Source organism: Anguilla anguilla, chromosome 6 (assembly GCF_013347855.1).
Source record: "Anguilla anguilla isolate fAngAng1 chromosome 6, fAngAng1.pri, whole genome shotgun sequence".
Taxonomy (NCBI): Eukaryota; Metazoa; Chordata; class Actinopteri; order Anguilliformes; family Anguillidae; genus Anguilla; species Anguilla anguilla.
This window is the reverse complement of record NC_049206.1, coordinates 48,520,455-48,535,863: the sequence shown is the minus strand read 5'-3', so window position 1 is coordinate 48,535,863 and position 15,409 is coordinate 48,520,455. Positions and strand designations below refer to the sequence as shown.

Sequence of the window (15,409 nt, the reverse complement as noted above, 5' to 3'; positions counted from 1 at the left end):
CCCTCCGCAGCCGAGCACCCGCTGTACCGGCCGCCGTGCCCGCGGCGGCGGCGAGAGAGCGCACTGTGGGTGGAGCGGCCATTGTGCCTTCCTCTCCCTTGTTTTTGAGATGACAGCGAAAGCGGCTCCAAGGTTGTCCTCGCATTGAGAGCCGGGTTAACTTTCAATGCGCTCTACCTACCGGAGGGGAACTGAAAGAGAAGGTTATTAAATCTGCCTTTGTCCCTGAGAAAGATGCGGGACCGAGTGAATGGTTGTTTTTTCTCTCTCTCTCTCTCTCTCTCTCTCTCTCTCCCCTGCCCACGCGTTGCGGCCTTCAGTCCATCTCCCTCTTGCTGAATGCCTCGGAAACCTCTTGTTCTCTCGGTTTTTTTCGTTATTTCTATAGAGCAGAGTGAAGAGCGAGAGGCGAGTTGCCTATTTCCAGAAAAGAACTTGAGGCAGGCCCCTGCTTCGGGAATGTACTGTAGGAGATTTTCCACTGACCCGCGTTAAATACTTTGACCGCTCCTGCTTTTGTCTCACTGATGAAGTAGTGGGACACACGCTTTTTACTACAAGACCTCCCAACAGTTCTCTGGTAAACCTTTCGTACTTCACTAATTTCCCTTTGGGTAATAAATAGTCTTTGGCTTGTTGTTTGTCTGTGTTGTGTAATAGGGAGCCAGTTCAATAGCTTTTCTTGTTTACTCTAAAACTTGCTCCAGATCGAGTTGGAGCGCTAAGAGTTCCTGTCTGCCTCCACTTTGCATACAGTGCGTGTGCACCAGATTTTCTTTTATGTTTTTATGTTCTTTAAATGCGTATAGAAAGTCCTACCCATCTCTTTGTTGTACTTCATATCTCAACAGCTTGTAAAGTAGGTCCAAAACCCCACTTAAGTGAACATTTATTGAAACCATGATATTCAATTCTTTGGAGCATAAGGTCACTGTTCTGTAATGGAATGGCGTCTTGTCAAAGGGGCACCTTAGATGTGATATGTTGTGCTACGCCGGTTTTTTCTGAATTTCCCATTCAACGAGTAGCACAGCTTAGAGCGTCGCTGATACGGGTACACAGAATGCATCTGATACGGAAAGCTGGACTGCGCCTTTTTTTTTTTTTCGAAAGTTCTTACCGCTGTCCAAACTTTGCAGTTCAGACGAGGTGCCGAAGCCCGGGCCAGACTGCCGCAGTAATTCCGTCGAGCCGAACCCGAAGTCGGCTCGCGCGAGCGACTGGCCACAGGCGATACCGATATTTCACCTTTATCAGCCGTTCGGCAGGATTCAAATGAGAGCGCCCCTCGATCCGCTCGCACCGCGTTCTCGACGCGTGCCAGCCAATCGCGCGGCACTGCAGAGCACCCTGCTGGGGGTGAGATCTGTCCATTCACTCCAGACAGGAGCCTACCTGTCCTGCTTTTGTGCTCACCCCCCCCCCCCCCCCCCCCCCCACCCTTCAAAATGACTGTTTTGCATATAAATTGAACTGGCCGTAATGTCGAGTGGCCTGAGACCCCAGAAAACCCCCCCCCACCCCGCCCTCCTGTGGGTCTATTGCCAATGCGCCATTGTCGCCTCTTGAGGAGACGACTTTCCTTGCTTGACAGCTGCAGATTTTCTTTGTTTGGCAACGCTGCGCAGCTCGCTCTGATTAGCACAGCTTGCACCGGTTAGCGCAGCTCACACCAACAAGCGCAGCTCGCACTGGTTAGCACAACTCACACCGATTAGCAAAGCTCACACCAGTTAGCGCCGCTTGCACCGATTAGCGCAGCTCGCACCAGTTAGCACAGCTCGCACCGATTAGCGCAGCTCGCACCGATTAGCACAGCTCGCACCGGTTAGCACAGCTCATACGGTTAGCGCAGCTCGCACCGATTAGCACAGCTTGCACCGGTTAGCGCAGCTCGCACCGATTAGCACAGCTCGCACCGGTTAGCACAGCTCATACGGTTAGCGCAGCTCACACCGGTTAGCGCAGCTCGCACCGATTAGCGCAGCTCGCACCGATTGGCAAAGCTCGCACCGGTTAGCGCAGCTCACACCGGTTAGCACAGCTCACACCGGTTAGCGCAGCTCACACCGATTAGCACAGCTCGCACCGGTTAGCACAGCTCATACGGTTAGCGCAGCTCACACCGGTTAGCGCAGCTCGCACCGATTAGCGCAGCTCGCACCGATTGGCAAAGCTCGCACCGGTTAGCGCAGCTCACACCGGTTAGCGCAGCTCACACCGGTTAGCGCAGCTTGCACCGATTAGCCCAGCTCGCTCTGTATTTAATGCGTTCGACCTCAGCTTCGCTGGGAATAGGCCCTCTTGCTTTTGGATTGACTCGTGTCAGCTATTGTTTTGCCATTTTCACAAATTCCCCACAAGGGCCCGTTGAGCGATTCCGGTAAGCAGTGCGTGGAAACTGAAGCCTGCCGGCTGAAGAGTTACCCTGCGGATTAATGGCCCGGCCTGCTGAAGTCTGTGCACGCTCAATAAAAAGCATTTCAGGATCTATTAGTGGCAGTGGGGCTCTTCCTGCTCTAAAGAAGGCTTCAGTTCGGTTGCCTCAATGCGAGTTCAATTGAAACGCCGCGGCAGTGCCGGGAGGGCAGAGCCGTTTCGACGGTTATTTTTACCAGCACAGGAAAGGCAGCATTGTGCACCGGCCACCATCCGTCCCCCCCTGGTCATTACAGAGGAAGGAGGAAGAGGAGTCACCTCGTAATGAAGGCTCTTCAGCCGCCTGTCTGAGGATAAAGAGGGCTTTCGCGCGGCACGGCGGGTGCGGGAGAGGACGCCCACCTGCCGGCGGACGCGGGCCCGCGGCTATTAGCGCGTCAGCCCCCAACCCCTCATTTCCTCGAGTGCGCACCGCGCTCATTAAGCCGGGAAACAGGAAGCGCGCGTCGCGTAAACACCGGCGAGCGAAGGCTCGGGGAGCGGGGAGAACGCGAATGGGGCCGCGGGGCGACAGTACGCCTGCTCTGGCCCCCCCCACCCCCCCCCACCCCAGTCACTTTGCCTCACTTTGGCAGAGCGGCGCATAATCTCCCAGCATGCCCGTGAGCTAGTGGAAACAGAACAACAGCAACCAGAAAAAAAGGAGCCCGGCCGGCGGCCGTCTGGCTTGTTACGCCTGAAAGAGCGTTTTGTGATGCTGAAGCGGGCCCCGTTTGATTCCCCGTGCCGTAATTACACCCCCCGCCCCCGCCCCCCCCTCCGCTTTGGCGGTGTAAACGTTCACGAGCCCCAGCCTGTGCAGCTCGACCAGCCGTGAACGGCTTTAAGCTGCGTTTCCGGCGTTTCGGCGGTCGGCGAACGGGGGGCCCGGCCCGGATCACCGAATCACCCTAAATTCCCTCTAACGGCTAAATTGCGTTCTCTCTAAAGCGGCTTACGCCACACGCGCGAGCGCCGCGCCCGCCAGTCAGTCGTAGCCGAACCGCTCCCATTAAAACGGCTGCGGATGAGCTCCTCTGCATTGGAAGCGAACGCGGTGCGGGCCAGACGCGCCAGTACCGTTAGCGGTGTGGCTAACGGTTAGGAAACCAGGCTAACGGTAGACGGAAACGCTGCGAGTTTGACTCCCAGCTGCGGCGTTGTCGTCCTATCCCCCCCCCCCCCGGAGCGAGGTACTTGACCTGATTTTGCTGCAGTAAAAATACCCAGCCGTATAAATCAACATTTGCATGATAAAAATGGTGTCTGAGTAAGTCGCCACGGATAAGAGCGTCTTCAAATGCTGAAGTGCAAATGTGCGTCTGATTTTGTGTAGAGGATTAAATGATTTTGTAAATACACGGAACAAATGGTGATCAGATGACACTCAAGTGACAGGAAGTGGAACCGCAGGTTGTCGGCTGGAAAGATAGGACACGGAATTGTCATTTTTAAACCGTCGCCTTCGTCCCGTTAGATTTTTCAAATGTCATCAAGGCTTGTGGCCGCTTTGAGATAACGACCGGCAAATTAGTAAAATGGCAAGTTCTGATCGCTGATTAAAAGACGCCCGAATTTGTGAATGAAGTTTTCCACTATGGAGAACAGAGACTAAAGTGGACACTTTTGTGTCGTAGAGAATGGGATTTCCAGCAGATACAATGTGTTCCAGCGACGTGTTCTGCCTCCGCAATTTCGAGTTCATGAGCTAGCACAACCCCCCTCGTAAGTGAGCTGTGTCAATATCTCCCAAGCTATGAATTATGAATGAAATCTATCTTTCTGGCACTGCGCGGGTGTGTTCTATTGAGTTCACGTCATTTTAAGACTGACTAATTTAGCGTTAATTTTTCATTGGACAATGTTTAGAGGCTGCAGCCTGTTAGCGAAACCCGTAATATTTTCGGTGCGAGGGCTGTTTCGACACGAATACGGGACAGGAACACTTCCGAGATGCGGAGGGGATCGATAATTGTCAGAGAGATGAGAGATAAGGTACCGGGGAGCCGGGAGCGTGTTTCTAAATAACTACCACCATACGGGAGAAGAATAAATAATAAAGTTTGTTGTGAAGGGATTGCAAGGAGCTGGTTCATCCATAGGGCTTTTCTACGAGGGCAATTTTTAATAAGATGGCAATATCATTAATATACCAGTAATATTAATATTCATATACACAAGCTTGACTGATTCAAAATGACTGAAGCAGAACACAGCTGTATAACATGTGTAGCCTATTGGAAAAGCCATCTGAGGAAGGGGATGTAAGGGGATGTCAGACGCACGCGAGCAAAACGCTGTTCCGTTTCTGTACACGAGGCGTAAAGAGGCGCCTGGTAGCGGGTGTTCGGCAGGGCGGGGCCGGGGCGGGGCTTGCTGACGGACACCTGTTTGGGCGGGGCTTGCTGACGGACACCCCTCCCCCCCGTTTGTTTTTCCGCAGGTTGCTGACGCAGACGGTCGGACTGCTCTACGTCGGCGGCTACGACAGGCCCTTCGCGCAGATGAAGGTGAGACGCGCGCGTCGGACTCCGTTGAACTCCGCCCCCGCCCCCCCCCGGTTTCCGCTCGCGGGCAATTACGCGAGGGGCCGACGAGGGCCCCGCCCGCTCCCCCGCGTTATTATTCAAATGGGATTCGGCTGCTGAGCAGCGACAATCAAATGAACAGCAGCACGGGCCAGACTGCACACACACGCTCGCCACTCCAGCCCCAGCAAACAAATTGGGTGCTCTTGCAAAGGTCAAGTCGTTTTTTGCGCAGACATAAAAGATTCTATACCCGCATTGTACTGAAGTGGTGAACTTCCGATTGTCAGCAGCGTATTAATATTGAAAATACAATACGTTTTGTTGCGTCACTTTTTTCCGGTCTGCCATTTGGTCTGCTCTTTCGCTTACCATGAAAATGTGAGAGAACTGTTAATTGCATGCGTCAGATTGAGCGTGTAAGGTTCCGGTGGAAAAACTTTTTTTTTTTTTTTTTTTTTTTGTTTAACCTGCTTTGTTAGTGTACTAAGCCACATCGTATTTTTCAGAAATTTTTACGAGGTGTCAGACCCAGTTTATGGAAGCTTGAGTGTGCGCTCCATATTTTGCCCAAGGCTTTGTGCCCGATTAATTAATTCAATAAAACGTGTCATTTTTTATTTAACATATTTATCAAGTGGCATATTAAAAAAAAAAAAAAAATTGTTCATATTTTCTGACCGGTTCCCAATTTTATGACCTGTTCCCAAAATACATAAATGCCTTATTATTTTCGAGAATGTATAATGAGTAGTAATTAGTTGGTTCTGGGGAATATCTATTAGGGAAACATTGCACAGATGTGGTGCTGGTGGAATTGATTCTGACGTTCCTGATTTAATTACAGCAGCAGTGCTGTGTTAGTGGCTCATGCATTTTCAACGAGGAGCAGACATTCGTGGAGTCGATGCAGCTGTTCAATTCTGGTCATGCGTGCTGCGGCTGTTAAAAAAAGGACATTCGGTTAGCTGGCCGTCGGGTTCTTTTGACTCCCCATAGGAAGTGCTGATCAAGATGACTTTGCAGTGCCCCGGAAAAGTACGGTGTTAAACGCTTTCTCACCCAATTACTTTTATATTAGGGAAATCAATTGTGCGGACACAAGCACGTGCGCTCGATTTTTCTTCCCTCATTTTCCTCATTCTCTCTCTCTCTGTCTCTCTTGCTATCTCTTTTCCTCCCTCTTCCTCACTCCCTCCCTCTCTCTCTCTCTTTCCCTCCTTCCCTCTCTCTCTCTCTCCCCACGACAAAGTGAAAATCGTGCGGCTGCACTCGCGGCGGCTTCTAGGCCGCTCACATTCTGTTCCGCGCCCGCGACAAGGTCGCGCATTACCGCCGATATCAGCGTCGCCGTCGCCCGCGCAGGTTTCCAAGACGACGCGGCGCGCCGCAGACTCTTCGGCCGGGTCTTCCTCGCCGAGAGCAGGTTCCATCGACGGGGCCGCGAAATATTTCCCGTTACGTATAGGCTTTATGCACCAGGCTGCTGGAGCCCTCTGACTTTACAGTGAGAGCAGTCAGTGGTGCCGTGGCAGTGGAGGGTCTCTGGTGTTCGAGAGCATGCGTCAGAAAGTCAGGCTTTCATCTGCATTCTTCTCTTTTAATGTCCTCCCACCCACACCCCCACCTCCCTTTAGGAGGGTCCCTTTATTCTGCAGGATAGAATCATCAACTGCGCGTATATAGGAAGAGCCTTGATGTAAGAATAGCATGTGGATATATGAATCCCTCTGATACTCCCCATCCGTCTCTACCCTCCCCCTCCCACTTTATCTCCAAGGCAGTATCAGATACAAGCGGCACCTGACGAATCGCTTGTACGCGCTGATGGATAAAGAGGGAATAAAAATGGAGTGGGGGTAGCGCGTTTAATCAATCATCCGCATCCTTTTAGTTGTTTATTTTTGTTTTTTTTTTTTCTTCTCACGCTGCATTTTCCCGACGGGTCAGCTGAAAGGATCGGTCCGCCGCCATTTTGGTGCGTTCACTTCCTCGCCCGTTTCAACTCGTCCCCCGGGCTGTGAACAACGAGACAAAGAGAGCGTGCACGACGTGCGGTTCTGGAGCGCGTGCGTTCCCCGATCAGCAGGAGACCCGTTTCCTGTGCGTGAGCGTATATACAGCGTGGCGCTCAGTTCAGCGCCGCACCCTGGCGTGTCACTGTTCGCCGTGAAGCGGGAAGTACGCGCTTCCCCCTCATCGCTCCCTCTCGTTCCGCCGTGTCTGCCGGACGGTTCCGCCTTTGAGCACTTACTCAGACTCCCCCTGCCGCGGACGTCGCACGGCATTAGGGGAAATGTAGGATTAGGTCGTTGGTCGATCCGTCGGCTCGTGATATGTTATGTATTTTTGGTGCGCGTGGTTTCCCTGGGGTGCGTTTTCATTTTGACTACAACGAAATGAAGCTCCGCGAGAGCCGGAGAAACTGTATCGATCATTTCCGAACCGCCTCCCGCCCCGTGTCCTTTAATTATCGCGCGCGGTGCCAGGTTTCGCCGTGCTAATGCCTGCGATAAGGAAAGGCGCCATTTTAATCTTGAAAGAGAAGGATCCAAAATGGCTTTTATCAGTACAGTATTACATTTCCATACAGTTTAGCGCCCCCACTTATTAAGACGTCCGCTGAAGCCGGATTGCTACTGCCGCGGCCGCTGCCAGACTCGCCTCACCGTACCCCGAGACGGCGGAAGACCTCAGGCTCATTGCGCCGCCCGAACCCCTCTTTGTCGCCGGACGTCGTTTCGTCCGGCCCGACAAAAAAGGGGACGGAATGAACGGAACGAATCTTTAACGAACCGACGTCAAACCTTCCTTCCTTTTCCTGTCGGCGGATCAAAGGTGGCGGCTCGACTAGCCGCCGCTAAGGCGCGGCTCGGACGCGCGGTGGGATCCGTGTGCTCGTGGCGGGCTAATTGCTAGCGATGCCCAGGAACATAATGTATTCTCAGCGCCGCTCGGCGGGAGGGTGTTTATGTGCGTGTTATCTGCTAAGTGGAGACTCGATGTGCTCTGTAAAATCAAGGTTGAGGTGCTCCCCGTAGAGTTCAGATACGGGGAAGCGAGGCTAATAAGGGAGCCTTCCCACTCTCTCTCCCTCTGCGGAGCGATCAGACGGAGGGAGCGCCGGCGAGGGCGTCCGGTCTGCCTGGTAATTGCGGCAGCAGAAAAACAGCGAAGCTCGGCCCTCCGACGTCATTTGTTTTTATTTTCGCTTTTCAAACGCTAACTGAAAAACGGGCGAGCTCGTTCCGCCGACCGCACGAACCGCTTCGCACCCCAGAAGCCCGGAGAAGGTCATCGGTCTGGAACGTTTTTCTGACGTTTTTCGGGGAATCTGACGTTTTTCGGGGAGGTCGAGGGAGTGGCGGTCTGCGTTTAAAGTCTCGTGATCCTCGGTTGCGTCGTCTCGACGTTGTGTGAGCGTAAAAGCGCGGTTTCGGGGGGCCGCCCTCCCGGGCGTCGCCGAGCGAGAGCAACGGGCGCGGCGGGACCCGCTCTTGGCATTTGGGGCAGGAGCGTCGAGCCCCCCCCCGTGATTTTCGGTCGCCAGGTGAAAACGCGCTCGCCGTCAATCGGGGCTCTCGCCGTCAGGAGAGCGTAGCCTAGCGCCGCGCTCCGGATTTTTCTCCCGCCGCCGCTATCCGCCATCTTGCATCTTGCCAGGCACTGACGAGCAGATTTGTGGACTGCGGCCAACTACAGAAAGGCTAACGCTATCATGCGCGGGGGCTGCTGGGTTTTCATGTCTTTTATGAGGGAAAAAATAGAAATAAAAAAAACTCCCCCGCCTCAGGAGATGAAAGTCAGGGATGAATACACCGTCCTCGACAGAACCCCGCCCCCCCACCCCCGGCGCAGAGCAGTGCGCTTCCCCAAACCTCCCCTTTTGGATGAAAATCAAAGCGCTAAATTACATTTCAGGACGGGATTGCCCCCTCTTCCCCCCCCACACTCCCAGTGCGTTTGTGTTCACCAGTGCGGAGACGCTTCTGTGGCGGCGTTCACCAAAACCCGGACCCGGGAGAGCGAACGGAATGGATTCACTGAGTGAGATGAACAGTGGAGAACCGATTCACGGGTTCTATCGAAGAATGCCGGTGTAACTCTGGGATACGGTCCACAGAGGGACCGTAATGTGGAGGGGAGCTATGTATTGAGGTTGTCCTCAGAGGGTACTCCTGTGGGTGCAGTGCCCACAGCTGGCTTGCCTGGCCAAGCACATCTTAATACGCCGCGGTTGGGGCAGGCAGAAGGGGGCCAGCTGGCCCTGCATTGTGGAGAACGCCACAGCGGCCCTCCTCTGCAGGGCACTACAGACTGCCTTGTGTTATTGAAGTTCGCCCCAAAGTACCAGACGACGCTCTGGAGGGTCTGGGCCAGGCGTCACTCAGAAAGTTAAACGAGAGATGGCCGGAAGTGAGAGAGAAATGCGGTTCTGCAAATTACTGGGGCTGACAGAATGTTTGTCCTGTCATTTATTTATTTATTTGTTTTGTAAATTACAGCAGAATCTCTTCTTACATTTTGGTTTTTATCCTTTCTTTCTGTCTGCAGAACGGTTTGTAAAAAAAAAGGTTATTTGTCTGCAGTAAAAGATTATGTGAAGTCAATGTTCTGCTGCTTCTGAAGAGCCAAGGTCCTTCGCAAATAACATGAATACCAAGCTACTGGCCGTGACTGGGTTGCTCTGGAGTGACAGTTGCCATGGAGTGCTTGACTGAAGGACGCCTCATTGGCTGGCACCGTGGACCGCAGACTGACAAACAGCATGTGACCTTCTCTGGGACATGCTCTGTACATCACTTGCATCTGAATGGGCCTGTACTGAAACCGACCAATCGGCTCCGTCGGTCAGATAGTCCAAAGCATAATGACCTTCTCCAAGTGCTGCACAGCAAAACTGAAATGCCACATGCATCACTTATGGATCTAAACTGCACTAAACAAGCAGTGCGTAGCGTGGAACCAGTACTGATAGATCTTTATAGTCTGGCAGCCGACTTGTTTTAGTTTGGCCGATCAGGTTCTTATCAAGCCAGCTCGGTGCAAATGTGAAGCCAGTAAGACACAGTGGTGGCCCTCCATCTGTTTCCACACAGAACCGAAGATCGCAGCGATAGATGTGATTGGCAGTTTAAGCTGGTCTGGATTCGGACAACCGGCTGCTGAATCTAGGGCATAATGAAGTGGATTTAGGCGGATTATGTACCGAGTATCGGCCTTACGTGACAAGCGGAATCTCGCGAGCAGCTGGGAAGGGATCGAGCAGCCAAACAACAAACGGAATATTCCGCCGTGGCCGCCGCTCGTCCAACAACTCGCCTGTCAGTTTTTTTTGCTAACGTTTCGCTAACGGTATATTTCTGCCTCTTGTTTTGTTTTCAAAGCACTGTGTTTTACTCGGCGGCCCCTTAATTAAGAGTATGCATGTTTACGTTTATCGTATTTTTAGAATCATATAAAAATATCACTTATCCAAACCTTGGGTAAGTGCTTGTTTTTAGTAGGCATACCAATTAAATACTACACAGGAGACTTACTGAGTAATCCTTGGTACATCTAACCAAGCAGTTTTTTTTTCAATTATTTATTTTTTCTTAGTTTAAACTCAAATTTCCTGGAAACTAGGTCAATTCTCCTAGGGATGCGATCTGATCACATTTCAGCCAGCGGGGCTTCACACCTTCGATGAACCTGTTTCTTTAAGACGGGACCGATGTGCAATTTGCCCCTTATTTCCACTGAGAGCAGAGTGAATACAATTGCTTGAGATTTACAGCTCAGGCAAGCCTGTTTTTCTGTCTCCCTTCAAGTGCTCGCATTGTCTGCACCGTAGACCAGTCGGTGGTCAGATTGTACGACTAGATTCTTTTCATGTCCAAAATTCTCAAGTATCCGTAAACCAGGGGTGCCGCACTAAGGTCCTGGAGGGCCACAGTGTCTGCAAGTATTTGTGGTTTCCTTCCAGTCGGCGGTCAGTTAAGGCCTTGAGAACAAGATGTGCGGAATCTTTAGCCAATCGGCGACTCCAATGGTTCGCTGGCGCTCGGTCGCACCGAATACCAGCAGACAGCGTAGCCCTCCAGGACAAGGAGCGCACGCAGAGATTGTACTTCAGGCTCTCATTATGATTTTCTGTGTTCTTCCTCTGCTAAATATTTTAGAGTGAGCCTTGATGGGCTGCCACATTAAGCGAAACAGATGGGTCGTATTTCTGAAGCGGTTCGTTTTTCCTGCTTCATACGAACGTTCCCTCTCCTCCTCGTCCCCGCCCCCTCTCTCTCGCGCAGGTGACCAAGGACCTGAAGCAGTACGACAACAAAATCATAGAGTGCACCTTTGTCAGCAACACCTGGGTCTTCATGAGGCAAAGGGTGGACAAGAGCTTCCCGAACGCCTATGATACGGCCATGGGTAAGAGTCTGCAGCTGCTCTGTCTGTATTAAAATCTCTAGAATCTTCTTATCTATGCAACGGAAGAAGAGAATGTGAACACTGGTTATACTGACGGCAGAGTTACTTTCTATGACTTTCTAACTGTGTCTCTCTGTATGCGTTGCCTGGACCATTTTGCCTTGGTTGGGTTGTGAGACGTACCAAACTCAACGTTCCCACATTTACGTGCAGAAAATAAGTTGATTTAATGAGTCTGAAGTACGTATTCTGCATTCACTGCTTCAAGCTGTTTTAAAAAAAAAAAAAAATACATTCACATTCTGACTCGGAAAAGTTAAGTTCTTTAGAACTTTATCTCCACCAATCCCAATTCCAGCTAACCACATGCAAATCCAACTGGAAGTGCAGGCGCTTATCTTAAAGTCATTTTTCAGAAAAAAACCACAGCTTACAAAAGCTTTTTAGACAGATTCTACAGCTTAATTTGTTTCTTGTCCATATTTCTCCAGTACCCTTACACCTTCAGGAATTGCCCAGACTACAGATTTTTAGAATCGCCGTTTAAAAAAAATACTTTCATTTATATTTGACAGATACCCAGGGCAACATCAATGGCTGTCATGGGAAGATATAGCCAAGGCAGAACAGCAAGAGCTGTTAAAACTGATCTATGTGGTCACTTCTGGCACTACGATCTTTACTTCACTCTAGTGTGTTTCTTTTGCACCTCTGCACCTTGAAGTAATGCACTTGTTGTACGTCGCTCTGGATAAGAGCGTCTGCTAAATGCCTGTAATGTAATGTAAAAACACACTGTAACATAGCCAACAAGCATAAACTTAAAATATAAGCAAAATATCTTTTGCATAGATAGTGTAGAGTAACATTCAGCCTAAAACCTACCTTTGAAAGAAACCTTACCTCGTATGATGTTCACATGGTGCCAGATCACTGAGTGCAGTGCTATCGTGCACCCTACTCATTGTAGCTAAGAGTCTATATAGTCTATATTAACTACATTACACAATATCAGATTCCATTTAGGGACTGGAGTGGTCAGGTGCTGTTTACCAAGTGAAGAGTGAGCAGGTAGGTTTTTTTAGTCGTCGTTTGTTGCTCATCGTCTGGCTGAAGTAGGCACTGACCGAATAGCAATCTCAGCCAAGTCGTTTCCAGGTGGTGTTGGCTGATGAATGTCACCCTTGACAGTGTTTCTGTGATTAAGGGCCCGGTCCTCTTTGTTGGGGACGACTCGGACCAGGAGGTCGTTTAGCCCCAGGAAGCGCTCATCATCGCATCTGTGGTAACTTCCTGTTGTCCCCCTCCCCTCCCACCCCCCACCCCCAACCCTTCACCAGCTGTGTGCAACAGCATCCAGCATCCGGTCACGAAGGAAATCCTCTTTGAGTTCCTGGACCGCTGTGCCCTGGGGGCCCAGGGACAGACCCGCAAGCGCCCCCCGGACCCAGACGCGGAGCTCATGCCGCCGCCGCCTCCAAAGAGACCCAACCGGGCCATACCATAGCGCATCTCAAAGAGAGGGGTGCGCGGGGGGGGGGGGTCGAGATGAACAGTGCCAGTGTGAAAAGAGGTCTATCTTTACTGGGGAGTAATCGAATCTCCTTTGCTCCATACACCGCCCCCCCCCCCCCCCCCAGCCCTCCCCAGGAAAACGGACATTTTACAACCCCTGAATCCCAGGCCAATTGTTTATATGCCTGTTAGAGGCCCTAGTTATTATTTAAAGAGGTGAGACCAACATGCATTGATCTTGTTAGATATCCTGTTGACAATTACCCCCTGCTTTAATTACCGTAGCGTGTTCTTATTAAAGATAATAGATGATGATGAACATTGTTTTTTTATTTATTTCTTTTTTGATTTCTTTTTTAATCTTACCGAACTGCACCATTGTTTGTAGAAAAACAGCATCTCTTGTAACTGAAAAAGCTCCAGTCTATGCAGAACTTGTAAATCCTGTTTTTTTTTTTTTGTATTTTTTATTTTATTTTGTTTTTTAAGTGTCAGGTGGAGTGATGTCTGTTGGGAAGGAGAAACACTGTCATTTAATGATCCTATCTCGCAGTGAAGAAAAGTAATTTTCTCATGATAATGTTTATTAGAGCAGAGAATTCTCCCATGAAATGCAGTTAGACACCTGGAGTCACATAGGCCTACATCATATTCATCAAGCTTTTTCACAGTACATTGCGTTCTGTTTGTGGCAGTTTGTGTGTATATGTCTGAGAGAGGGAACTTCCTTCACTCTGATCGGTTTTTCATTTGCAATAATTCCAATTATCTTGCAGCCGCCAAGGTCGCACTTGGTGGAAGTACGGATTTGTTTTATACGTGTATAAATCCTTCCGATTGACCTCTGACCCAGTTTTATATCGCTTACTTTTATTAACCTCACCCTGACAGGGTTGCGATTGACTTCTTTTGTCTGTCTGTCTGTGTGTCTGTCTGTCTGCATCAAGAGTGCAGTAATGAAATTTTACCAATAGGAGTTGAGGTTGCATCAAAGGGGCGAGGGTCTGCAGTCTGTGATTGCACTTGTCAAGAATGTTACTGCTCCATATGCGGTCTCCGACCTTTCACAGAGTTCAGTTATTATTATTTTCTTAAGAATGTTTCTCCTGCATTTTTGTTGTTTGATGTGAAACATTAAAGCAATACGTTTCCAGTTTAGCTCGATCTCAGTTTTGTACGGCCTGTTCCACGGGAAAAACATAGATGTGGGGAAACCATGTTTTATACTGTAACACCAACCAACGTGTATAATAGCCATTCCCATTCACCACCAGTGCTGAAGATTTATGACAGCAGTTGAGCCCCTGATCGACCAGAGAAATGAGTAGGTGACATTGAAAATGTGTAATTTATGTCCCATTATTAGTTGCTGCGCCTGACAGATTATACAGTGACTGAATAGCTCTATTGACAGCAGCCTCCGCCAATCATCCTGACAGGTAATATTTGCTGTGCGTGTTTGCTCACGCAGTTTTGTGTGCGTGGGAAGATGTCTGCTTTGTGTATGAAATTTGAGCTCGCGCAACTTTCTGGAAGTCCTTCTGGTCTCCATCCAGGATACAGTGGCTATGAAAGTAACACTGAGCCACCATATTCCTGTACTGGCCGATTATGAAAGCTTGCGATCGTTATCGCAGTATTTTTTCCCCCACCTTTTGTGGCTCTGTGCACTCGTTTGCTTCGCTGGACTCTTCCCTTCTCCGTCCCCGAAAGTTCTGAAGAGAGCCCGACACCAGTGTCACTCATGAAAGACCTATCCGTGCTCTGCTTTCACAGAAGCGGACTACCACATCTGTCCGTCAAAGTGTTACCATGGAGAGCACAGATGCAGGGGAACTGAGCTGCCTGGCAGGGCTGCTGTCATGACCTCATCCGCCAGTGTGGCGCAGATTAGCGCTAACGCTCCCGGATATGTTAGGCACGGGCCCTGGGTGTCTGCAAGCTGGGTCTGAGCTCTGGCCTCTGATCACACACTGTGTAATGGCCTGTGTGAGGGCCTCAGCCTTCAGTGCGTGGTGTGGAGATGTGATTATGGAACCGCACACCCCAGAGTCCCTGGCGGTCGAGTTCACGAGTTCACTGGCACTTGGTATGATTAATTCCTGTTTCTCATTGTATTCTGTGTGTGTGCATGTTCATATCTGCAGAGATTTAAGCACATAAATCAGTCATTCTGGTGTGATGCATTATATATACTGGGAGCAGCGAGGTTAACCATAGGATGAGGAACTTTAATACACTCCCAGATCTTTCTACTGAGTTTCTACTGAGTATTATTTCCAACTATTTAAAATTTTTCTTTTGAAACCAGCTCCATTTAAGTGGAGGCAACCTTTGAATGAGAAATAGCATGGATCATTCATGCAAACATGAGGTCAAAGAATTTCTGTTGGACTTTTTTTTCTTTTTCTTTCTTCTTCTTGCCATATAAACTCTCCTCAAGGTTCTCCATTTTAAAAGTAAGTAATGCTTTTGATTGAAGTTAGACGAATGGCACTTCAGCCCAGTGAAATATCTCAAAATGTCCGTCTCAC

The 15,409-nt window shown here is 50.0% G+C and overlaps 1 protein-coding gene across 1 annotated transcript in view; it reads left to right on the top strand.

Annotated features, from left to right (window-relative positions):
- Window positions 1–14,033, top strand: part of rngtt (RNA guanylyltransferase and 5'-phosphatase) — a 98,274-nt gene extending 84,241 nt beyond the window's left edge. Inside the window, exons 14-16 of the mRNA XM_035423607.1 lie at window positions 4,862–4,928; window positions 11,237–11,360; window positions 12,701–14,033. Coding sequence (XP_035279498.1) covers window positions 4,862–4,928; window positions 11,237–11,360; window positions 12,701–12,867 — 358 coding nt within the window. The 3' untranslated portion in view covers window positions 12,868–14,033. The remainder of the gene's footprint in view (window positions 1–4,861; window positions 4,929–11,236; window positions 11,361–12,700) is intronic.
- The last annotated feature ends 1,376 nt before the right edge of the window (window positions 14,034–15,409 follow it).